Here is a 25,268-nt window from a genome sequence, read left to right as displayed (position 1 = left end):
AGCCCCTGCATTCTCTTTTGCTCCTGCTGGAAAGTTAAAAATGGAAACAGTGCTTTTCTTTCTTTAAAGAAGCCAAGGCCCAAATAAGGTGATCCCTGAGTGCTAAAGATGCCAGGATTGACTGAGTTCCAACTTATCTCTTAGAAAGGTTGCCTGTGAAAGAACAGGGGGCCACCAGGGACACAATCAGACTGTAGCACAGCCAGGAAGCTCACAGGGAACTTAAAACTCTCTTCAGTTGCCCAAGTGCCCATTTGTCTCCACGCTGCCTCCAACTGAAGGCTAGCCTTCACCTTCTCTCTTCTACATAAAAGCACCTGAAGCCACTTTTGCTTCAAACTGCAGAGATGGAAGCCATAAAGAAGAAGATGCAGATGCTGAAACTGGACAAGGAGAATGCTATAGATCGAGCAGAACAGGCTGAAGCGGACAAGAAAGCGGCTGAGGACAAGTGCAAGCAGGTGAGGGGAATGCATGTGATGGGAGCAACAGAGAAAATCATTCTCATTTGCTGGGTATTCATGCAGTGCTTTTTGAATGTGCTAGATGTTGCAGTAGTGGTATGTAATAGTCGTGGTACAATTACTGGAGTAAATACTTGGTGTTCCCTATAGTGCCTTTCCATTTCTTGAAAGTAGGACTCGTTCAGTTGTGGTATTTCCATGCTAGAGACTCAAGGCTGAGTGGAGGCAGATTTCCCTTTATTCAGTGGGGCTTACTCTCAGGTAAATGCGGGGTGTGTGTTTGCTGCACCCTCAGGAAGTTTAAGGCTGAGATCAAGTCATCCCTCCTGTTCATCAGCACCAGATCATTCTTGGTAACTAGACAAATGCTATTATGATCTTTAATTTTTAGGTATAACATACTTCCTGTAGAAGAGGGAATTATTTTGAAACATCCCACTGACCCTACCCACCTTTCCCTCAATTTTCCTAAACAAATGTCTGAAAGGACTGAAGGGAGACTGAACAGCTGTCTCATATTTTCTGTGAGGATGGATAAGGTCATGGCTGGATATGATGGAAGGAGGATTAAGAAGTGCTTATTTGTAGCCTTCTGTAACAGAGGGAGAGCACAGTTTGCTCACTATCTGGGTTTAATGCTGACCTTTGGGGCCATGGCTCTGGCATTGCTGGTGGGGGCTGTGTTACTTTCCCTCTACAATGCAACAAAAATGTTGCTAGGATGAAGCGGTTGCTTCCTGCTCAACTCTGATGGCTGCTTTATCTGTTCCAGCTATCAGCTCTATGTGAATTCTTGAGCCAAATGAACTGCTATGAACTCACATAACTAGATAGGGATTCAGGCCTGATGTATGTTTTCCTGTTGTAATGGATACAGCTGGCATGAACAGGGCAGGCAAACCACATCTCACATAATTATTCCTATGCACAGCATGAGGATACAGGCACCACCAGGTAGGAGTTGGACATCTCTGGGCCCAAGAATGGGCTTCAGACGTTGTTCAGCCTCCCATTTTCTGATTTTAGCAAAGGAGAAGTACAGTAGTCAAGTTCACCGATTGCACGAACAGATAATGTGATTTGTTTGATTCTGGCTTACAACCCATTGTGGTTTGAACATCATGATTTGTCACTTAGCATGTGGCAAGATCATAGCCATTCTGGCTTATTCACAAACCTTGGTTATAATGAGCCATGGCTTAGAGCAATGTATGAACCTAGCTAATATATGCCTCATTGTCTGAGAACTTTTGAAAAAGGATGATACAACTTTAGGGTGTCCAGTGTCAACTTTGCTTCCTTCTTCACTGTTGGAGCCGTCTTGGAAGAGATTGCTTCAATATAGGGTTTCGATAAATTGCTAGAACAGCAACTGATGAGAGAAGACAGTTTCTCTTTGTTGGAACCTGAAGTCTCATGAATAGCCTCACTAAAATATAGGGCCTTTAAGTAGCATTTTGATGATAGTACAAGCCCCAAACCTGAACCAGTTCAGTGAGGGGTACTTTTTTGCCTTTATCAGGTCAGATTTTCCTACTACACCAGAAGACAGAGAGCAGACAAAGCATTCCTTCCCAGCGCCCCAGAGCCAAAGAATAGCCCATCACATTATCACCAGCCAGCCACTAGATAACAGAAATTCTCTTCAGAAGAGGGACAAATTGACACCCACAGCATGCTCAGCATGATATAAATAGCTGCTTTCAGGAAGCAATATGGATTTATATGGGAAAGTGGAAGGAGGGCGGGTGCCATTAAGATAAGAAAGGAACATATTTTGGCCGCTGAGACTAAAGTAATGGCTTGGAAAAAGTGACTCTACGAGCAACCAGATAAATAGCTGGGCTCTCACTTTGAGCTAATGAAGCTAATGTTTGCTTAATAATGGCCTACAGAATAAACTATGGTTAGATAGGCTCACCAATGTTTTACAATCCAAAATAGCTGATATCATGCAATGTGCTAGGGCACAAACAAGTAAATCAGGTTATGGGTTAGTACAATGGGTGAACCCAGTCTCAGCCATAAAAGTCATTTACAGGCAATATAAATGCATGGAATTGTGCAATATGCTAATCCAAATCCAAATACATCTTAGCTATGTGATTTATTTGGATTTGGATTAGCATATCGCATATGTGTAAATGTGTGGCTCCATCCACTAATAATATTAAGCCATAATGTGGTTTAGTTCTGGCTTAGTATGACATAAAATTCATCTGCTGGTTAGCATTATCTGCAAACCAGATAATTATGGATTGTTCAGCAAACCATAGTGGCTGGGTTCACACAATATAAACCAAGCTACATTGTGACCTAGCTTGATGAATGAATCCATCATCATAATCACCATCCATAACATGGTAACATTTCCTCAAACGCCAAAGGGAAACTGATGGCTGTTATGAAAACTCAATTTTTATTTTTCCAGCTCTTTTCAGTTGTTTGGAAGACTTTCTGTTGGTGGGGCTGGGTAAAAGGGGGGTCCTAGGGTCAGAACTGGAAAGGAAGATGATATTTTAAAAACAGTGACAAGTAAATGTAAGAAAATCCCTTATAGATGCATCCTGTGTGCCTTGCATCTGAAGCATGTCTTCCTCCCATATAACTGCATATTAATTTTCATGGGGAGGCATAATTTGCCCCATATCTATCCCAGGCTTGCTGTTGAAGAGAAATAACTTTTATGCATACGAAAGGATCCTGATCAGTACCAATAAATGAATATTAACAAACCCCACAGGAAAAACAAAGCACTGACATTGGTGACACAATGAGCAGAGCCAAAAAAGGAGAGAATGCTCTCTTTGAGCATTCAATAAAACTAGGCTCCTGGTATGAAATCTGCATAGGAAGATCAGAAGTCTGGACACTTAAATCCAATGCACAGTAAACAAGTCTAAGGAAAAACTTCTTTACGAGAGCCACAGGGTAAATTGATGGAGGTGATTTTATGACTAGTCTTCACCACAGGCAGAGAAAGATGGCAGGTTACTCCTAAGCAGTACCTGCTAATGGCTAACTTTGTCTCTGGATAGGTGGAGGATGAGCTGGTGGCTTTGCAGAAGAAGTTGAAAGGAACAGAAGATGAGCTGGATAAGTACTCTGAAGCTCTGAAGGATGCACAGGAGAAATTGGAGCAAGCTGAAAAGAAAGCTACAGACGTACGTATAAATTTTCCACAGGGACTTCTGGAGAGGGTTCTTGGGGAAAAGAGAGTTGGGGGCCAGTGAGGTGGAGGAAATGGCTAGTCCACAATGGATAAACTCTGAATCTTCCAGGGACCTGGACCAAATGGTATCTACAACAATTTAATAGTAGGTGGCAACTACTACAGTTCCCATAATGCAACCTGTAAGATGTAGTGAAGCCAGAATATAGGTAGTTCTCACTTAACAATGGTAATTGGGACCAGAATTTATGTCACTAAGCAACACATTGTAAAGTGCAACATCACATGACTGTGCTACTTAGCAACGGCAATTCCAGTTGTTGTCATTAAGCTAATCTTGTGCCATCATTAAGTGCAATGTCAGGTTGTCACCCTTTGCAATCTCCTGCTGGCTTTCCCGTTGAGTTTGCTTGTCAGAAGCTGGCAGTGAAGGTTGCAAATGGCGATCATGTGACTGTGGGATGCTGTGATATCATAATCGTGAGCCGGGTCACCAAGTGCCTGAATTGCGATCACATGACCGCGGGGACCCTATGACAGACACAACTACGAGGAGCCATTGTAAATACCCCTCATTCAGTGCTGACATAACTTTGAACAGTTGCTGAACAAGTGGTCATTCAACGAGGACTACCTGTATAGTAATTCTCCCAAAAATTGAGGCCTAAGGTACCAGTAAGGCAGAGAGGTGATACAGAATTTCTAGAAACTGAGCCATCTTGACCAGACCAGAATTGCATCAGTCAGAGCACACTATTGGTACAACATACCAATGTTAGTTGGAGAAAGTATGCCCATTTCCCCTTCCAACAGAAGAGAATATCTGTAGCTCAGGGTTGAACTGTGGAGTTCTTGGTGTTCTCTGAGCTTGACTGTTTGCTTGCAGACGTTTCATTACCCACACTCAGTTGTACTGATGACGGTACTTAGTCAGGTAATGCAAACAACCAAGCTCAGAGAGAACCAAGAACTCCACATTCCCCACTATGGATGCACAAGCACTTCACTTCAAAAGCAACAAATACACTTTCCCACTGTCCTGCTAAGACCCATACCCCAAACTTATTTGTCTAATTCATTTCAAAGCACCCAGTTGTGGCTTCCAAGCTTCTTTTTTTGCAGCTCTTTGCAAGTGCACTGTTGAAATTTCACAGGAAAAAAAACTGCAGCAAAAAGTGTAACCTCCCACCAATTGGAGCAGAACAATTGAAACAGATGTGTGAACTACAATAATGGAAAGCTTTAGCAGGGAAAGCAAGCAAGCTCCAGGTTCTCCATCCAAAACCACACTGGAAGTATCAGCCCCACCCATTTACATAGCGTTGCTTCCTTGTCCACTTTGATTATCACCACAGAAACTGATACTGTAATTTGTTTTAAGCTTAACCCTTGCTTTAAAGCATTTGCACTTCACTCCTCAGTCTAAAGTGGTGTTTCTCAACCTTGGCAGCTTGAAGTTGTGCAGATTCCAACTCCCAGAATTCCCCAGCCAGCATTGGTAGCATGGCTGGCTGGGGAATTCTGGGAGTTGAAGTCCACACATCTTCAAGCTGCCAAGGTTGAGAAACACTGGTCTAAAGGCTCTTGGAGCTGTTTCAAGAATCATGCAAGCCAAATGTTCCCTGCCCTTGGCATACAGTGTAAAACATGTAAAAACATACAGTGTAAAAAACAAGGCACAATCTGAAAGGAAGAAAAGATAGGGAAGAGGAAGGGAAAAAAAGTGTCAGATACTAGTGACTTCTGTGTAAAAGAGCCCAGCTGTACAGTAATTGAGGGGAAGTGAGAGCTGCTGTTTGCTTTCTCTTAGAGTTTACTCTGTCTGAATTGAAGACAAAGACTGCTGAAAGTCTTCTCTCCTCCACCCCAACATGTTGCCTTCTACAAAATATGTACACACTGGAAAGGTCTGTTTAAGGATGTTGAGTCTCTGGGAGGAGGACCCCTCTTCCACGCTTTCTTTGCTACACAAGGATCACCGTCTTGGTCCTGCACTCTCCCTTTTTCTAGCCACACAGAGCAGGTCAAGTAAACCCCTCGGAAGGCTCCACGTTTGGGGGAGAAAAATCCACAGGAGGAGGTCTAAAATGGCTGGAAGGAACTACTGTTCTAATAGCTGATCCATATATGGCTTTAAAGAGCCAGCTTGGTCTAGTGGTTAAGGCACCAGGCTAGAAACCAGGAGACCGGGAGTTCTAGTCCTGCCTTATGTACAAAGCCAGCTAGGTGACATTGGGCCACTCACTCTCTCTCAGCCCTAGGAAGAAGACAGTGGCAAAAACCTTGCCAAGAAAACTGCAGGGACTTGCCCAGGCAGTCTCCGAGAATCGGACATGATTGAATGGATTGAAAAATATGTTTGAGCCAGGATATGCTGAACCAACCTTTTATGATTTCGTTTAAATGTAAACACTCCCTCAAGCTGAACTTGAGTCTTGGTGACCACAGAGCCACTAAGCGAGGGACAAAAGGAAGATGGTCCTAGATCCTTCTATGCCAGTTCCGATAAGGGCTGTGAACGTACAACATGCTTAACCAGCTGAGATAAAGTCTTAATAGGTGTATTTGTACACCCAATAAGCTTCCTTTCTTTTGCAATTTAACATGTAATAAATATCCAGCCCATTTTGTTGACTTATGCTTTGGTAGGCTGTGTGTTCTCAGGAACCAGCTGAAGCATGCTATGCTAACACAAGCTGTGGTTGCCTTTCCAGGTGAATTTTGATCCCCCAGCTGGACTGTCCTTGGAGTGCTTCCTAGGCACCCTTCCATGTGTGCTACTGAACCCAGCAGGGGGCTGGAGTAATCTTGTTTAGAGGTAGTTTGATGATCACATATTTCCCTGGTCTTACAACATCCACATAAAGCAGTGTTACTCAACCGTGCCAGCCTGAAGATGTGTGGACTTCAACTCCCAGAATTCCCCAGCCAGACATGCGCCCCATACTTGCTGGGGAATTCTGGGAGTTGAAGTCCACACATGTTCAAGCTGCCAAGGTTGAGAAACACTGGCATAGAGAGTGGGAATGTACCGTGCTCCTAATTAGGCAGAGGGCCTCAATTCGTGCAGAAACGTTTCTTTCCGCAGTTGGGCCTTGAACGAGGCACCGGCTGAGAGAGAACTCTTCTTGCTAGCCCTGAAGACGCGGAGACAGACAAAGCGTGGTCCGTCCCCAGTCTGGGACTCTCGCATTCCCCAAATTCCCAGCCTGCACGGAATCAGTCCCTCCCAGCACGTCCAGGTGGGGCAGCCTGAACTGCCTTATTCCTGCCGCTCAGCAGACGTTTTGGAGGCAGAAGCCGCGCCGAAACACCGGGCCGCAAAGGATGTGAGGAGACGCTTAGGCGTTCTCCCCACCCCGCGCTCAAGCCCCACCTCGCTCTTCCGAAGGGCTGCGGAGCGGGTTCGTTTCGGCTCGGCCAGCGGTGGCCACGTCACAGGCCCGCCCTCCAGCGGTGATTACGTCAAAACCCCTCCCCAGCCGCTTTCCTCCCGCCAGCACCGGAGCCGCATCCTGCCGCTGCGGCCCACGTGTAGCTGCTGCACCCGTTGTTGGGACCGGACCCGACCAGACGCTGCTAGGATGTCTGCCACTACAGGTTCGCTGGAGGCGGTGAAGCGCAAGATCCAGGCGCTGCAGCAGGAAGCCGATGAGGCCGAGGACCGCGCCCAAATCTTGCAACGCCAGCGCGACCAGGAGCGGGAACTGCGCGAGAAAGTGAGCATCGACGGCGGGGAAACCTCTGGCAACCCTCTCCTGCCGAGCCCCGTCCTCTTGCTCTACCTCTCCTTCGCTTTCTCGGCTTCCCTCCTCTCTTCCCACATCCCAGCCCGGCCATGCCGCCACCGCAGCCTGGATATGCCTTTTGCCCGTATAAGGCAAGGCTGGAGGACGGGCGGACGAGGGTGGAGCCAGCCCGGCTACCGCTGGCTTCCACGTCTGCCAGGGCGGCACCGCCGTCTCTTTCTTCCTCCTCTCTCCTGCATCGCGGGGTCTGTCCAAAGGGCTTTATCACCCCTCCCCTCGCCTCGCCCAGCGTTTGCCCCGCAATCTCAGCCACCGAGGCGGAGCGCCCGCCGCCCGAGCAGAGAGCGTCGACGTGGTTTGCTTTCCCGCTCCCGCTAAAATTAAATTAGGATCGCGCTGCGCCGGGCCTGGCAGAAAAAGGAAGCTCTTGGAGCGAGCGCTCGCAATGAATGGTCCAAGCACACCCAGATCTGGCACCCGCCCGTTTCCCCCCTGTCACCACCTCGGATGGGGTCGCCTCAAGTGCCCGTGGAACCAGGGGGGGCTCCGAAGACAAGGAATTGGACAGCTTGCCCGGAGAGGCTCTCCGTTATGGTCTGTCCCTTTTCGTCGGTCTTCTTCCCTCTTTCCACGCTGCAGGAAGCCCAGCTAAGGAAAAAAAAACAAGCTAAATCTCTGTCGGTCCCTCTGCCCGCCTGCCTGCCTTCATCTGATCTGTCTTAACTTTTCGGTTCCATAGTGGCTTATGGAGAGGCGGCTCTTCCCATTCTCTTGCCGGTTCCTTGGTCTGCAGTTGGAACATTTACCCAGATCCGACGGACCTAATGTAGACTGAGCTTTCACACCAGGAAGGGAAAGATCTTCCTCTCCTTCTCTGACACTGCTGTCCTTCTCCTCTTTCAACGTGCATTAATGATTCTTTCTGTGCCTGCAAGGTAGGATTGGCTTTTAACTCTCTGAGTGTTGAGTCTGCAGAGACGTTTCTCTCAGGAGGCCTCCTAGTAAGCTGGCAGAGGTTGAATTTCAGGGGTGGGGGGGTGAAGCTAGCAATTCTTTTTTCCCTGCGGCTTTCAAAGAGCTTTTCTTTTCATGCAGTTTGATGCCACCTCACTTCTCTTCACTGAGCTGCTTGCATTTTAGCAACTGAGAATTTCTCTCTCGTTCAGGCTGAAGGAGAAGTAGCTGCTCTTAATCGCCGGATCCAGCTGGTGGAAGAAGAGTTGGATCGTGCCCAGGAGCGCCTGGCCACCGCTCTGCAAAAGCTGGAGGAGGCAGAGAAAGCAGCTGACGAGAGTGAGAGGTATCAGGGCACTGGTCGGAGCCGTATGGCTGTGGAAGTGCCTAGCTGGACCTTTGGCAGCCGGTCTTCCAGCCAAGAGCACAGCTAATTGTGTGTCAATCACCGATGAAAAAGCCTTGGCCCTCATTTAGATGACCAGGGGGGATCAGCACCGCTTTGTTTCAGTAAAGGAACTTTTATTTAAAGTTAATACAATCAAATGAGCATATATTGCCCAGGTGTGTCCCCAGCCATCCTGACTATAAATATTCTGTAAAAATAAGGAACAAAAGATACTGTGCCAAACAGTGTAAGCTTAGGTGTGGCTTGACATGCTCAGAACAAGGTCAGTATTGATAGACTGGGAGGCAAAAAGCCAGAACTTCAGTCAAGAGGGGCTTCAAACAACTCTCCAGATTAGCCCTGATTGCATCTCTGTTCTCAGTACCAATCTTGTAAAGTTGCAGGGCACCCACTATTTTTTACAACTTTTCCCTCCTGATTTAGAGTTAGATTATGCAGGTGGAGACAGACAGCTGCTGAGTTCCAGACCTGGCCCTGCTGGCCTGTTTTGCTTTATCTTACTATGAGGCGTAAACTAGGGACTGGCCATCCATGACCTGAAATTTGCATGAGGCTCCCAAATTCTCTGTACTGCTAGAATATAGTGACAAAATGCTAATAATCAGCAGGGTGATTTTCCCCAACATTTAAGTTATAGAATGTTTTTATCCCCAAAACCTGGAACAGCATAGAGGATAAATCTTGAGAATGGCAGGCATGCCTGTCATTGCCTTCACTGCTGTGAGAATAATGCGTACTTTAAAAAGTCAGTCTACTTTGGCTTTAAATAGTTTTTGAAAAGTTTTAAGTGGTCTAAGTCGAGAGGATAATGTGTTCCTTTTAGGAAGTTCAAAGGAATCCAAAGTAGCCTGATAAAAGTGACTTTTAACAATAAGACAGCTTAATGAAATAAGCAGAGAATTACTTCCTTGTAAAAGGAAATCAGAGCTAGAGACATTTGTGTGCTAAGCTACTTTAATCAGGTACACTGTCAGCTTTGCTCCTGGCTTAGCAAATTTGCATTTTTAGTCTTACAGAGAGTCAGCTAAATCATCTTAAAAAAAAAAGCCATAGCAAGTCCTGACAGGAGTGCTGAGGAATGAACAAGAACAAAGGTTTTACGCTGTTCAGTTGATGTGGCTTTATTTGATGGCTGCTCCCAGTGATTTTATGTTTTCACTGGAGATGTAAGGGGGCAGAGGAAGTTTTGTGCATATTTGGTGGTACCACTGTCCTCTTCTAGTTCAGTGCTTCTCAACCTCAGCCACTTTAAAATGTGTGGACTTCAACTCCCAGAATTCTCCAGGCAGCAGAAGTTAAAGTCCACACATCTTAACGTTACTGAGGTTGCAAAATACTGCTCTAATAATACAGCTAAAAGAATTCTTAACGAAGTAAGGGAAGTGTGCAGATCGTGGCTTTTTAAATTCTTTTTGTTCTGTGTTGCCTGTATGTGTGCACTGGGAAGCACAGTGTGGGTTGAATGCATTCTGCTCTGGGTCATGTGATTGGCTTACAATGAAGTACGCGCCAGCATTCCAAACCACGGTCCCCTTGCTTTCTTCATAGGGCTGCATTGGGAAAGTTCTTGAGGATTCTTTTTTTCAGACCCCAGCCTGACCTAGCCAATTTTTAAACTCAATCTTCCTTTTGCCAGCTTCTCTCCCCTGTTCTGCTCAGTTCTCAGAGCGTTAACTTGCTGGCAGAAAGACAGATGGACAGAGTCCTGACCCCTTTTACGCAGTTTCTTTTCAACATTCTGCTGTGGGAAAGAATTAAAAAAAATGTCTAGAGATTATATGGTAATGGTGGCTATATATTAACAGCCACTAGAGTTATGAAAATCGTGTTTTGTTGAGCAAATGTTTTTCTATCAGTGGATCAGTTTAAAGAAGTATGAAATATTCTAATAAATATTACTAGCTATAAATTGCTTTGTACTTAAAAAATAATACTAAGAAGAAAAAATCTAAGCCCTATTTAGATATTATTGGAATATGTATTAATCCAGTATAGCTTTTCCTGATGTGGCTGCTGTCCTGATATGTGAACTTCAACTCCTAGAATTCAAAGTAAACATTTAGCTGATTTATACATAGGCATAAAAAGTATGGTATAAAGTTTATAAAAAACATGAATGAGCATAATAGTAGATTTTAGAAGCATTATGTACATGAGTGCTTATTTTATCAGAAAAATGTAAGTTGCCAACAACATATAATAATAAAGCAGCCTTTCTTAACCTTTTGACCCTGGAGGAACCCTTGAAATATTTTTCAGGCCTCTGGGAACCCTTGCACGTTCAGGCTCAGATATAGGCTGGAAGTTACAAAATTATTATATTCGTTTCATGGGTAGGCCTGTCTATATGCTTCCGCAGTGTTCTTAAACTGAAGATAAAGAATGAAACTTACCTTTTAATGTGAAGTTGCCTGAATTTGAAATAATTTTTTAAATAAATCGTGATCTCCCAGGGAACCCCTCGCAGAACCCTAGGGTGCCACGGAACCCTGCTTGAGAAACCCTGTAATAAAGCATAGAGGAATGTAGAGATGCAGGAAGCCATCACTATAAAGTTTGGCGCGTGGGCAGACTAGCCAAGATTAAGTTCCATTACATGGCGGGGTCCAGGAGGAGAGCCTTTTCTACCATTGCCCCCGGAGGTGAGGTTGGCCCCCACTCTTCAAGCCTTCCGGAAAAGCATTAAGACCTGGCTCTGCCACTTAGCATGGGGATCCAATAGTTGTACGCAGCCCTGGGGATGGTTGGTGGGTTGAATGTGCTCTGTCTTTTTAATTTTGCACATTTTTTGGTAAGATTTTTTATTCTCTTTTTACTTTTAAGCCACCTAGAATCACTTATACAGTGAGGTAGGTGGCGTATAAATTTAATAAATATGCATAATTGCAAAATACGCTTTGCACATAATTTTTCCAGTTGTTGAACAGATCCAAAAGTTGCTGTCCATGCAGGACTGTGCTGGCTCGTTGGTCTTAATGGCTGCCCCAAATGTGGGTCTGCCAAGACATACAAAATCTGTTATAACAAGACATATAACACTTGTAGAGAAGCACATTTTCCCAGAGGATTTAAAATGTGCTTTTGGGTTCTTCCCCAGAGGTATGAAAGTAATTGAAAACAGGGCTATGAAGGATGAGGAGAAAATGGAGATTCAAGAGATGCAGCTGAAGGAAGCCAAGCACATTGCTGAAGAAGCTGACCGCAAATATGAGGAGGTGAGGCAGCAATCCTGGGAGAGAGGCTCTGCACCTGGGAACAAGGGTGGCTGGGCAGGGGTTCCAGTTCCTGGGCACCTGAACATATTTGAAGGCTGGCAAGCACACTTGCCCTTAAGAAACAAGGGAAAGGTTGCACACTCAAAATGACAGTTGTCACGCCATGTCTTCCAGCCTGCTTTGGTGGAATCACAGCCCAGAGGTGAAGCGCCTGTTTTTCCTGCAGAAGGCCTTGGGTTCAGTTCCTCCAGTTTAAAACCGCCTCAGGCAGCGTGTCTGGGAAATCCTTGCTCTGCCTGAAAGATCTGGAGCAGCAGATAAAACTTGGCTAGACAAGTCATAAAGTGGGCAGGGAGTAGGTAGTTCTCAAGATCTTGAGCTGTTGTTTCAAAGGTAACTTAATTAACAAGGTGACTTGCAGTTGATGCCCCTAACCTTCATTTTATTCTAAGCAAATTCCTGTCCTTATTGCGAGCCCTGATTCACATGTTCTCTTTGGAATGTGCTCCAGTCTGTGTTGCACATTTAGAACTTAAATTTCAGTTAAAGCATAAGATAGATCAGGCCCAAGCATTCTTTGTCACATAGTAACCAACCAGGATCATTTAGGAAGTTCAAGAGCAGGATATAAGGGTGATCAGCCTTTCACCACTGCAGTTTGACTCTATGGTATTCAGGGGAAGTGCCAATTTCATGTGAATACCAGTTTGCTATGTTTGGAGCGCAGATGTTGACCCTCATAGTTGCTTTATGTCAGAACTGTATTGTTTGATGCATACAGTGATTATTTTTTGTCTTTCTCCAGGTTGCCCGTAAACTTGTCATTCTGGAGGGGGAACTGGAAAGGGCTGAAGAACGAGCTGAGGTGTCTGAACTGTGAGTTGATCATTGCTTGTCAGAAATCTGATTAAAGCAAGGAACTCGTTAGTTACCTGCAGAGTAACTTGTAAAAGTGCTTGAGGACATCCAGAATCACCTTTCCCAACCTGTGTTCTCTGGGCACTCTGCTCTTGCTGTAGTTTATGGACCCCTCTTAAAGGGCAACCCCACATAGAGCACTGCAGCTAATAATTAATGCTGTTGGACACAGGATGATTCTGCCTCTCAGCTGGCTAAATACCTGTTTGAGCTCTATTCAGAGCATGTAGATTACTTAGCTGCCAGACCTGAGAGCCATCTCTCTGTAGAACTATAGGTTGACTTGGTGGCTCTTCATCTTATTTGTCCTCGTCTAGCCAACTGGGGTGTCCAAGGGCTGGTCTTGGATGTGAGTGGCCACTCCTGAGACTCTTGAGTTGTATGTTGTCAGCATCTGTGTCTCTTTCTCTCTGCCCTCTAACCTACCCCATTCCTGAAGGACTCTGGCAGCATACAGCAATAAGGAAAAAATCATAATCATGCATAATCATAATCCCCCAAATTAATTGCAGAAAGTGAACACCCCCATACAAGACCAGTAGGAGCTAGAGCTGAGAGCCAGTTTGGTCTAGTGGTTAAGGTGCTGGGCTAGAAGCCAGGAGTCTGTGAGTTCTAGCCCCACCTTAGGCATGAAAGCCAGCTGGGCGACCTTGGGCCAGTCACCCTCTCTCAGCCCAACTCACCTCACAGGGTTGTTGTTGTGGGGAAAATAGTAGGAGGAAGGAGTATTAGATATGTTCGCCACCTTGAGTTATTTATAAAAACAATAAAGGCAGGATAAAAACATAAATAAATAAAGGAGACAATACAGCCTTGACTTCCTTAAGGAGTACTCACAAGATGAGGGCTGCACATATTTCTGGGGTGAAAGTAAGGGCTGCCTCAGAGAAGGCCTGCCATCTAGCCCATACTGTCCATCCTATGAAGTTCATGAGAGGAGGGGGACTTTCAACAGGCCCTCTGTCAATGACCAGATGAGCAGATTATGTTCCAGTGACTCCTGGGTTCAAATTCCCTAATAACGGTACCAGCTGCTTTAGATAAGCATGAAACAGCATTGGAGACTTACAGTACCCTGCAGCATAATTACTAAATGATCAAGACACCATATTTCCCCCAGCTCTGGGCTCTGAAATTGACTCTGCTTTTAGAGCAGAATCACTCACATAGTGTCTCACTCCAGCCTCAAAGGCCCAGTCAAGGCGATCCTCAAGTTTAATGGTCTTAAAGGTTGCTGAGAGATCCCCTTCTTCCATTCTCCCAGTAACAGTCACCTATCAGGATAACCAGGGTTGATTCCATTTCCAAATCATTCTAATCCAGAATGGGTTCAAATAATCCCTAACCTCTGAGAGCATATCTTATTTAATGCACACTGAAATCTCATCACTCAGGATTTTTGGTGGAGGCGGCTATTACATGGGAATGATTTTTAATTTTCCCCACACCTCGTATTTTGAAAATGTTTTATCTTTAATTATGGATTGTTTTGAGATGTTTACATATAAGCATGCTGGATACAAATAAATTACAAAGTAAGTGAAACAATGAATCTGTAAAGAGGTTCCCAAGGCTGGGGAAAGCAAAGGCTTCTGATGGCAACGATGTTTTCATTTAAATAATAAGAGAAAAAGCTGACTGCGGTGGTTTCTTTGGCTTTGTGTAGGAAGTGCAGTGACCTGGAAGAAGAACTCAAGAACGTCACCAACAACCTGAAGTCCCTTGAGGCTCAGTCAGAGAAGGTTGGTGGCTTCTTTTAAAGGTCAGGAATTGGCTTTCAGGTGTTTTAAATAGGTGCAAGAATAGGTGGGATGGCGAGGCCTCTGGATATTATAATGAACCACCAAGGTGATTTCCTTTCCCCTATATTCAGCTTTAGTGGCCTGGGGCTTTATCCTCTCTGCTGAGGCATATTAAGAAGAGGGCAACGATCAGCAAGCGGGGTGGACTGTTACAATTGTGCGGGGTGTACCATTGGAGGACTCGGTTAGGGAGAGATCATCCTGGAGAAAATCTAGCTATGTGGTCACTAAAAGTTGACACCAACTTGATAGTGCATAATCTCTAGTGTGCTCTCATCTTTTTGAGGGGAGATTATGTATACTCGTGGATGAATAAAAATATTAAAAAATGGTAAATGACATCTCCTGAATGTTTGCCTATTGCAAAATACATCAACAGGCCGTTGTTCCGCAGCTGTTTCCTCCTCATCAATTCAGGATAATAAGCAGCAGGGAGAAACATTTTCTGTGCCCTCGATGCAGATGACATCATTAGCACAATCTCACACAAGGTTGTTTTGATCTTTGCTTTGAAACCAAACAATAAATGCCTGGAAAATATCATTTGGAGGATGAGTTGGCAGGTTTTCTATGCAAGGAGGCTTAGGGAAAGCCAATATACAGGTTTGAATGTTGAATAGGTTCAAACCTAGGGTCGGCCATGGAAGGTCACTGGGTCACTGTCTCTTGCCCCAGTGGACTGGTGGAATGGAGATACCAGTAGAGAAGAGAGTACTATATATATTATGAGCTCCTCTCAGAGTTGGATAGCACCTTATAGCCAGGGGAACGCGCTTTAAAAAAAAAATCTCAGCCATTGAGGTTACGTATGTCAGTCTTGTCCCTGGAAATAGCAGAGCAGTTTTATGGGACATTGATTGATTATGTGCTATCAAGTCAGTGTTTGCTTTTAGTGATCACATAGATGGATGTTCTCCAGGGTGATTTGGGGCCTTCAGGTCTTCCAACAGCATACTCTTTGCCACTATAATTGGGTCCATCCATCTTGCTGCTGGTTGTCCTCTTCTCTTTCCTTCCATCTTCCCCACCATTATTCTCCACAAAGCTAGGTCTTCACATAAGGTGTCCAAAGTAATATTTGAATCTGGTCCTTTATGCCTTGAGTGAGAACTCGGGGATATTATGGGACATAGGTGCATTTAAAAACTCTTTTTAGTTTTTAGTAATGGTTTAATGCATCTATTTTGCTTCTTTATCTTTAAATGAAACAGAAAAATAATGTTGCTGAAATTTAGTGGTGCAAAAAAAAAGGGAGGTTGGAGACAGTGTGTGCCCCTGGGATTTGCATTGACCACTCCATCCCAGAAGAAATCCAACATACATACATACATACATACAATTGAGAAATGAGGTGGTTTCAGTTGCTATTTTTTCTGCAATCCCCCTTCCCTCCTCTTACAAACAAAATGATTAATGTTGACCTTGTTTCCACAGTACTCTGAAAAAGAGGACAAGTATGAAGAGGAAATCAAGCTTCTGACTGACAAGCTTAAGGAGGTGAGGCCAGAGATCATGTTGGCTTGGAGATGGGAGGAGGGAAAGTGGTGTCTGATCAGTAGTACAACCTTTTGATTGCTTTAATGTCTGTTCTTAGGCTGAAACACGAGCTGAGTTTGCAGAGAGAACAGTTGCTAAACTGGAAAAGACCATTGATGATTTGGAAGGTATGGGATAAAGCTTTTAAAGCTTGGGATGGAAAGCTCTTACAGGGCACTGTTTGCATGGTTGCATTTCAGTGAATTGGCTTCTAGAAGGCTTTTTCTGCCCTAGGGAACCTAAATGGCAATCTCACTCAAGATCTCAGTGCAATTTAACAGAGCACCTGAGGATAAGAATAACTAAGGTTTAGTTAAGTCTCCACATTTCTCACCCTTGTCATTAATTTGATTGGTTGGCCTTTAGGTGAACAAAGCCCATTCTTTGCAATTTGCCTACCTTACAGGTTTTTTTAAAGAATTGTTGTAAAAATGTAATTGAAGAGCTAAGAGCTCAAGGTGGCATATATAGTACTGAATAGGGGAGTGTAAAATGTTTTGAATTGAAACTGTTCTGAATGCAAAGTGCCCTGTTCCAAGTCTGAAATATCCTACTTTGATCACTTGGAAATGTTTTATGCTTGAAACAACCCTCTTTGGGGCATAAAACACTTCCAGAGAGGCTAGTGTAAGCAGTTCGAATTCAAAACATTTTTCACACTTAATATTGAACGTTCAATCTCTGAACATTCCAAACCTCCTGTTGCTGAAATCTTTCCACGCTTATCATGCAGTTCTGTGTGAAGTATCTGTAGTGTTTCATTTCTGTGTTTAATATTTCTTTCTTTCCTTTTCTCCATCTCTTCCACCTTTCCTTGCTCTGTGGCAACACCACCTCTGAACTTGCCTATGCTCCTGTTACTTCGGCATTTCATCCTGCCTGTCTTGCCATCCTTTGCCCTGCAGATGAGCTGTATGCTCAAAAGTTGAAATACAAAGCCATCAGTGAGGAACTGGACCACGCGCTCAATGATATGACTTCCTTGTAGATAAATACAGTGGGGCTTTCTGTCCTGCTGGGTGCTCCTACTAAGAATCTTCTGCTTTCCTTGCCTCTCTGTGCTTTCACAAGTCTTTTTCTGTAAAAATTGGCTTCAATTAAAATATATATATATATGTGTGTATCTGGAATCTTCTCTCATTTGCTTTCTTTTTCTGTTTTTAAAGTATAAGGCATCTGTTCCTTGTTTGCTCTATAAGATGATAGTCTAAGTTAAGTTTGACCACTAATTCAACAGAACAGTACAGAGTTGGAGATTATTTATGTAACTTTATCCTAAGAATAGAATTTTTGTTCTCCATTTGTATCACTCCAACCAATGAGGTTAATTTGTGGAAAATTCAGTCTTAGATTTTCCTCCTTCAGGTATAAGACCTATCCCCAACTAACTCCTACACTGAGCAGTGTGTTGGGCTTAGATTATCTTTGAGCCCCTTGCAAGTCTTATCACTTGCTGAACTCTTAAATCTTTCACTAATCCAGTTCCTTTAATAAAGGGTTGTGGAATCTTTGCTCCCCCAGATGTTGCTGAGCCAGACTTCCTGGGTGTTTCTTAGCTGAATCTCATGATCTCAGAACAGGTTTCTCTCCTTTGACTGGCCTTTTGGATAAATGTATTAGGCATAGCATAAGTTTGAGGGAAAATGTAACTGAAGGAATACAGCTATGTTTTTAAACATATGCAACTAAAATTGGAATGTGAAATGGTCAGATTAGAACCAGTCCTATTCTCTGAATTTTTTTTTCCCTAATATCTTTCCCATTCTCACCAGAAAAACTTGCCCAAGCGAAAGAAGAGAACTTGAGTCTGCACCGAACGCTGGATCAAACCCTCAGTGAACTGGGCAGCATATAAATCTGTGGGGGAAACACCCAGGCTTTGAAGGTCAAGAAAACCCCGTCAGTCATGTATGGAATGGCAGCTTCTTTTCTGAACCCGCCTCTCTTTCTTTCTCTAACATCATGCAGAGCAAATATGGGACCAAATCTTTTCTTCCCCACCTTTAAATATTAAGGCTTTAGGCACAAACTGGATGTAGGCTTTTGTTCTCACCCTGCCCCATATGACAGCACATTGTGAAACTGGAAAAGTTGTCTGCTTGTATCTTTTTTTATGTGGGTCCTCCCAAAGGTGCTAGGCGCATTCAGTACTGGAAAAACACAATCCATGTGATGTGTTCTGTTTAAAACTTATTGCCAGTAATGTGCTTTTCATGGTGGTTTGCAGCACAAAACACATTTGCCCTTCAATGATGTGGGTGAATTCTCTGTGGTTGTATTTTGTCCGCGGTTTCATTAAGCAGTGCCACAGAATCTTTTCTGCCTTAGATTCCTGGGTGTTAATGTGAATAAGGGATATTTCCTTGCAAAAATGTAACAAAAGACAAAGTAGCCTGCACATTCCATAGGTAGGTCAAGGCTGGAAACACATTTCTATCAGTACAACTGGAAAAGGGAACATTCTCCCCCCCCCCTCCCCGCATATGCCCTCAAAATCTCCAGAGCAGACGGCGGACGGGGGCACAGAAAGGGGGCGGGCAGGGCCAGACTGTTCTCGTGTGCAAATGGGCTTTCATTTGCATAGCACTGGGTTCCACTGTGTGTGCCTCAAAGGTTGCAACTGTTTTTCTAGTTTACAGCAATGTTCTAAGTGATGTCCTTTTGGTTCATCTCCTTGAAGATTTCAGATGCAGGGAAAAAAACCCCACATTTTCCTGTTGGTTTACTTCAGTGTGCTCTGATAGGAAAAGAGTTGCTTGTGTTTTTTTACTTCTGTATTTATTAAATTTTGCAAGGTGGGGAAAAATTACCCAAATCAATCTGTATTAAACCTTTCTGGCTCCTATTGTGTATCCTGTAACATGATTTCTGATCTAATAATTTTTTAAAGTACATCTTCTTTGATGTGGGTATTCTTAAATAAATACTAAAATGACATCCGAGGATGAAAGCAGCGTTGATAAATGGGATAGAAGAGAGGGGGGAAGAGAAGGATGTCTGGTGTGAGGCTTCAGCTGCCGAACAGAACAGGAACGGGAGGAGAAGAGCATGTAAAGGAGACCTGCTCAGTAACCACTTATATATGGCTTCAGTGGCTAAAACCAGCACCTTGTATTGAATTTGGAAAAGGTATATTTAAAAAGTGTGCAGCTCCAGGCAATAACTGGCAGCACCATTTTGTAGCAATTGGCATAATCCCTGCTTTGCAAGAGCAGACCTATAGAGAATGTGTGAGACTACTGCAGACACTGTAATGAAAGAATGGTGTGCATTAGAGGCAATGCCCGATTTTACAAGATGTGGCTGGCGATTCAAGCAGAAAAAATACACTCTGTTTCTACTGCAATAAAAATTCTGGGCCACTCTAAGTTCAACTTTTTTGAATAGTGAACCTCATGTCTAAAACAGCTTGCACACCCAAATTTCAGATAGAATATTTCTCATCTCCTTTGTTTTAATCTGTCCCGTCCCATTTCTTCACAATAGATAACCAGCAGCCCAAGACTACCATCAGGGAATCAGAGGTGTGCAATGGTGACCCATACCAAACCAACTGAATGGACTAGCACAACGCACCAAATTAGAACCTTCATCTCAGCACAAGACACTGAGTGGGGGCTGGGGAGTAAACACATTCTACTTGAGAGCCAGGCTGACAACTTTCAGATTCATCCAAAAGCTTTTCAGACTGCATTACTGATGCATGCTTTAGGGTCATGCAGCATGGTGCAGAAGTGAGAATGCAACACCTGTCTGCAACACAAAGTAGGTGTGTCTTTTCTTAGGAAAAGGAATGGCTGCTTTAAGATATTGCAGACAGGTACTACGTGCACACTCTTGCAGACCCTAAAGTGGTGCACAGCCCTAATATACTTAACTTGACACCTTATGCCAAGAGAACCCTAAATGGAATCCACAGACCTGAGTCTGAAACCAAATGTAGGAAGATAAACATTAACAAGGTCATAAAGTCCACAAAAACTACAAAACCAGAAGCAGCGCATGCATTTCCTGAGATATAATCTGAGTCTGCCCTTCACTTTTGTCCCTTTTTGTATCTCAGTTGCAAAATTAAACGATGCTATAGAACCAAGATGTTTATCCTGCCATGCCTATACATGGGAGCAGGCTTCAAGTGGGTAAAAATTAAAACAGTATTGCTGCTGTTTTTAAAGTAGTCAACTCATTTACAGTTTCAATTAATTTCTTTTCTGCAGTGGTATATAACTTTCAAGTATGTATAGGCTCACTCTTTACCTAAAATCAAGATAGTATGTGTTCTTAATAATTCTATTTAGGCAAATTTTCATGATTAAAAGCAAATCACAGTGTGGGGAATATGGCAGTCCTTCCAATAGATGAAACTGGGAATCATTAGAATTCTCTGTCTTTTACAATATTTCTTAGTAAATGTTCACGTATTGGGACTGTTTACTGAGAAGCTGGAGAAGCTGGTGAAGCCATCAGGTTGGGGTGTTTCGAAATGACGGAAGTACGCTGGATGAAAGTTTTGGCTGCTGTAATTATTCCCTTTGCATGTATTGGTAGTATTCTTTTACACTGCAGTAATCAAGTTAGAAAACAGGTACACAGATTAACTTTCCCACCCCAAGCATTCTGTTCTTTCAGCAACAGAATTCTGCATAAAACCGAAGTGTTTTGTATTTGTGTGATCTTATCTATAATTAGCTAAGGACTAATTTGTCCTTTTAAGTTCTTAAATATGCAATAATACAGCAGAAATAACTGATATAGATCTTAAACAGCTAACCGCCAGTTACTTGAAGACAAGGAACAGATACATGTATCTCTTTAAAATCAAAAGCTTGACCAAGAATAGGAAGTTACAGGAAAACAGCAATTCTGCCAAATGAGTTCCAGCTCAAAACCGCTCTGCGCTCATTTCAGAAACAAAAAAAGATTCTGTAAGAAGAAATGTTGATGGAAAAGATGCTCATTTAGTCCAGCTGACTTTGGGGATGTCATAATGCTCTGTCAAAGTATCCAAGTGTCTATTAAAATCCTAGGAAAGAAAAGAATATAAATTGGAAGCAACAACTCACATACAGAGTACAAATATCCTTTCAGAGTTTAGACTCAGCAGAGATCCATTTAAATAAAATCTGTTGTGAGTACCTACAATACGCCTGTTTTCAGTGGATCTAGTTTGTATGTATTCAATCTAAATTAATTCAAAATAAGAAACTTTAAACACATTAGACACAATTTTTCTAGCAGCCTAATCGCAAGGATGTTCAGTTGGAAGAAAGAAGGAAAAACAGCCCAGAAAATAGTGTGATGCTAAGTGTGGACTGGGATTGGGAGCGATCCACAATACATCAGGCACCCAATAACGAGCATGTAAATACAGGAAGGAAATTACGTGTCTCAAGGTATCTGGTGTAAAATGAAGAGTATGTGGAACATGCCTATCCTGTACGTGCAAACCACACTGAAGATCCCACCTCACTTGGCATGAAGTGAAGGGAGTGAAAATTGATGGTTGCCCCAGCTCTACTGAGCAACTTGTCTTTGTCCTCTCCTGCAAAGATTAGGTTGGCCCTTTCTTAAATTTTGAGAAGCTGGTTAAGAACTGCTCTTTGGCTGAGATTTCAAGGAGGAAAAGGAGATACAATGGGGCAGTTGTATCTCACACCAATTTTTAGTTGTGTGGTTTTTATTGCTTGTTGTGAATTGTTTTAATGATTGTGGATTTGGATTATGAAACTATGAGTCCTTTGATTGGGACTGCATACAAATTTTAGTAAATAAATACATTTCAGAAGGAATAGATCAGACAAAAAGTGTGGGGGAGCAGTGGTATTAAATGAAAGTTCACAACTGTGTAGAGATCCAGCAATTTGAGCACAAGGCTCCAGACAAGAACATTGGATAAGAATACAAGGAAGAGAAAACAACAATGATATTAATATGGGAGTGTGCTATAGACACAGAAAATCTGGATAATGCCTTCCTGGACCAGATTAGAAAACTTTCAGGGAAGAGAAACATGGAAGATTCAATTATCCACACTTTTGAAAAAAAAAGATATAGCCAAGGCTACAAAGTACCCAAAATTATTCAGTGGTTTTGTTGACTATCATTTTCCAAAAGTTTGAAAATAAAGGGACTGGCTTATCAAGATCTGATCCTAATCAGAAGGGAAAAGCTGGCTGAAGATATACAGTCTTCAAAAATCTGACAGCTCTTTATAAGATGGGATAGATTTCAGTCTTCTTCCAGAAGTTAAGTCAAGAAGTAGTGAGCTTAATTAAATTACTTCATTTTAAAGCAGACTTTGGTTGGACATCAGTTCCTAATACTAAGAGCTGTTCAATAGTGAAACAGATTGCCTAAGGTGGATTCCCCTTACTTGGAGATATTTAAACAAAGATTGGATGGCCATCTTTTAGGAATGCTGTAGTAGTGCATTCCTGTGCTGGACTGAAGGTTGAAGTAGATGATCTCTAAGGTCTTTCTTACATTCTGTGTTTTCTCTGATGACCAAGGAAGAATGGCCTGCCAGAGAAACCACTCAGACTGTTCTATAATACAGGAGGATGTGAGGAGAGATTGAGGGGAAAATTTGGTTAACCTTCTTTTGCAAATACTTCAGATTTAACAGCAGTTTACAGTATAAGAGATAAAATTCTAAGTCTAAATCTATCCACAGCTGAAAGTTCTCATCCATGTTTTCTCCTCCTCAAAGGCATCTTAGGTTGGGCTTATAAAAAATGCTAAGCCGTAACACAGTTGTTTGCCATTATGCAGGAACATGTAGCTCACAGAGCAATAACTTACCTCTACTCTCTGCTTGTGGGTTTTGGATGCTTTTTTCAAGATTCGTTCTATTTGCTACAGAATAAAAAGAGAGTATTGGTTATTGTCATTCTGCCAAGGAACATTTTTGCTAGTTCTGTCCACGTTTTATAGCACCTGATGAGTTTCCCTTTAACTCGAACTTTCTCTGTAGTGGCCCTTTTTTCTCTAAGACACTGACCCGCTTCTCCTGCATCTTTTCATAGGCCAACTGTGCTGGAGTACGTTTGTCCAGAGCCCGCTTCTTTTCCTCCTCTTCTTCCTGCTTCTTGCTGCTCACAATCTGGTCCACAATCTTGCTTCTTTCTGTGTCTTTCTTCTTCTTTCTAAAAAGAGATAATTACGATACGTCCCATCGTAAGTAAATTCTTTCATAAAGCATGATAGGAAAAAGAAGACAACTTTCTACATCTATAATTAGACCCTGCTTTGTTTTTTATTTGGACTTCCTTGTTAGGAAAAGGACAAATTCAAGCGACAGGGCACAAAGAAACTCTGATCAAGCCTGGGGATGTGGTCTCTATATTGGAGATCAGGATTTTAACACACTTTGCTAATTATGCATCACATCTCCTATTCTTAATTATTGCAAGTGGGATTAAGCATTTTCAACCTACAATAAAATTGGAGCTTGACAGAGAAGACATACAGGCAGTCCTCACTTAATGACCATTTGTTTAGTGATGATACAGGCTTATGACGGTGCTGAAAAAACTGACAACTGGTGCTCACACAACTGTCACAGCTTCCCCGCAGTCACGTGATCACAATTTGGGCACTTGGCAACTGGTTTGCATTTATGACCGTCGCAGCGTCCCATAGTCATGTGATCACCATTTTCAACTTTCCCGGCTGGCTTCTGACAAGCAAAATCAATGGGAAACCATGTGATTTGCTTAACGACCACAGTGATTCACTTAATGACTGCCGCAAAAAGGCCATAAAATCAGGTCGGATTCGCTTAATGACCACTTCGCTTAGCAACTGAAATCCCAGTCTCAACTGTGATCATTAAGCAAGAACTACCTGGTATTTACATATTGGATTTCTGTGCTGTATGAAACACTGGCCAAATAGTTTTTCCTACAGACCCCAACGTCTCAGATGCATCAGCTCCTTGCCCTTTTAACGTGTGGGTGACTATGCAAGGCCAAGCCTTTCCAACAGTGGGCCTTAAGAAGTTTCCTTTCGAGACAGCCTCGCCCTGCTTTCCGATAGGTGGCGAAGAGCTTTTGGGGCAACAGCCAAATTAATCACTTCTCCTTTTGTGCTTCTCAGTGTTCTCTTGTTGCTGTGGTCGTGAGGACTGTTGTTTTGTTAGGTGTTCCTTAAGGAATCTTTCATAGATAACTAAAGCTAGAAAATAGATTTTATTATTTCCTTTTGGCTAACGCCAAAAGAAGCCCCGCCTTCCCAAAAGAAAGAGTCTAGAACGGTTAAAAACAAGATGACGAATGAACACAAGAGGCTCCGCGGCCGCCTCCAGATCGACTTCTGCCCTCGGAGGCTCCCCTCACCGTTTCCCCGCAGACGCGTCGCCGATGCCCCCCTTCAGACGCAGAGGGCCCCGCTGGACAGCTTGATATTCTGACATCCCCCCTGTCTTTCAGCGAGTCAACACTCGCCTTCCCCGTCCCCTCTCAGGGGTAGTGAGGAGAAGGCTACGAAAGTATTTCCGGGTTAAAAGAACAACCACTAGAAACTTCGGAATGAGTAAGGGGGCGGGTCCCTAAGCCGGCGAACGGCTGTTTTATCCATAGAGAGTTAAATTCTAGAGCGGCTTCAGAAGCGACTTAGACGGTTTCACGATCGGAGGGATGAATGCCGTTAAGGGAAGCAAAAGAGAAACTTAGAGGAGCTGCGAGCAGGTCTGAGGGAGTGTTTTGTATGAGATGTTAAGAGTTAGGGAGCTCAGCTTCACAAGTGAGCTACACCGCAGGGTTGTCATAAGACACTTGCTCTCACGTCTCCTCTATCGCTGCAGGACATACTGCAGCTCATTTTCTCTTTCCTCCGCATAACCCAAAAGAGCATTCGTGGTTCTCTTCTTTCCTCGTGTCATTCTCATCACAGGCTGGTGGGGGAGCTCAGACTGAGAGAGAGTGACTGGCCCAAAGTCACTCAAGGGAACTTCATGGCTAAGTGGGGATCTGAACCTGGTCTCAGCCCAAATGAAACACTTGAACCACAATCATGAGTATAAATTCCACTCTTGGTTGCTACTTTCTTT

The 25,268-nt window shown here is 43.4% G+C and overlaps 2 protein-coding genes across 6 annotated transcripts; one reads left to right on the top strand and one right to left on the bottom strand.

The window, feature by feature from the left end:
- The first annotated feature begins 218 nt into the window (after window positions 1–218).
- On the top strand, window positions 219–19,064 carry TPM4 (tropomyosin 4). 5 transcript variants are annotated; one of them, XM_063290620.1, is made up of 9 exons: window positions 219–461; window positions 3,503–3,628; window positions 8,552–8,685; window positions 11,846–11,963; window positions 12,769–12,839; window positions 14,548–14,623; window positions 16,118–16,180; window positions 16,278–16,347; window positions 17,125–17,322. In XM_063290620.1, exons 1-9 carry the CDS (start codon window positions 348–350, stop codon window positions 17,205–17,207), a joined length of 855 nt encoding a protein of 284 aa, XP_063146690.1. In that variant the 5' UTR covers window positions 219–347; the 3' UTR covers window positions 17,208–17,322. The 5 variants fall into 5 exon arrangements, with proteins under 5 accessions (XP_063146690.1, XP_063146686.1, XP_063146691.1 ...); XM_063290616.1 differs by lacking the exon at window positions 17,125–17,322 and adding an exon at window positions 17,992–19,064 and having other exon boundaries at window positions 240–461; XM_063290621.1 differs by lacking the exons at window positions 219–461; window positions 3,503–3,628 and adding an exon at window positions 7,065–7,355.
- A 1,429-nt stretch (window positions 19,065–20,493) lies between these two features.
- FAM32A (family with sequence similarity 32 member A) lies at window positions 20,494–24,702 on the bottom strand. The gene is made up of 4 exons (XM_063290615.1): window positions 24,556–24,702; window positions 23,220–23,364; window positions 23,021–23,074; window positions 20,494–21,242 (listed from the first exon to the last, which is right to left on the bottom strand). The coding sequence occupies exons 1-4, from the start codon at window positions 24,630–24,632 to the stop codon at window positions 21,174–21,176; spliced, it is 345 nt and encodes a 114-aa protein (XP_063146685.1). The 5' UTR covers window positions 24,633–24,702; the 3' UTR covers window positions 20,494–21,173.
- Window positions 24,703–25,268: the final 566 nt, after the last annotated feature.

Source organism: Candoia aspera, chromosome 1 (genome assembly GCF_035149785.1).
Source record: "Candoia aspera isolate rCanAsp1 chromosome 1, rCanAsp1.hap2, whole genome shotgun sequence".
In the NCBI taxonomy this organism is placed as follows: domain Eukaryota; kingdom Metazoa; phylum Chordata; class Lepidosauria; order Squamata; family Boidae; genus Candoia; species Candoia aspera.
Note: the sequence above shows the minus strand (reverse complement) of the source record. Positions and strands in the feature narration are given on the sequence as shown.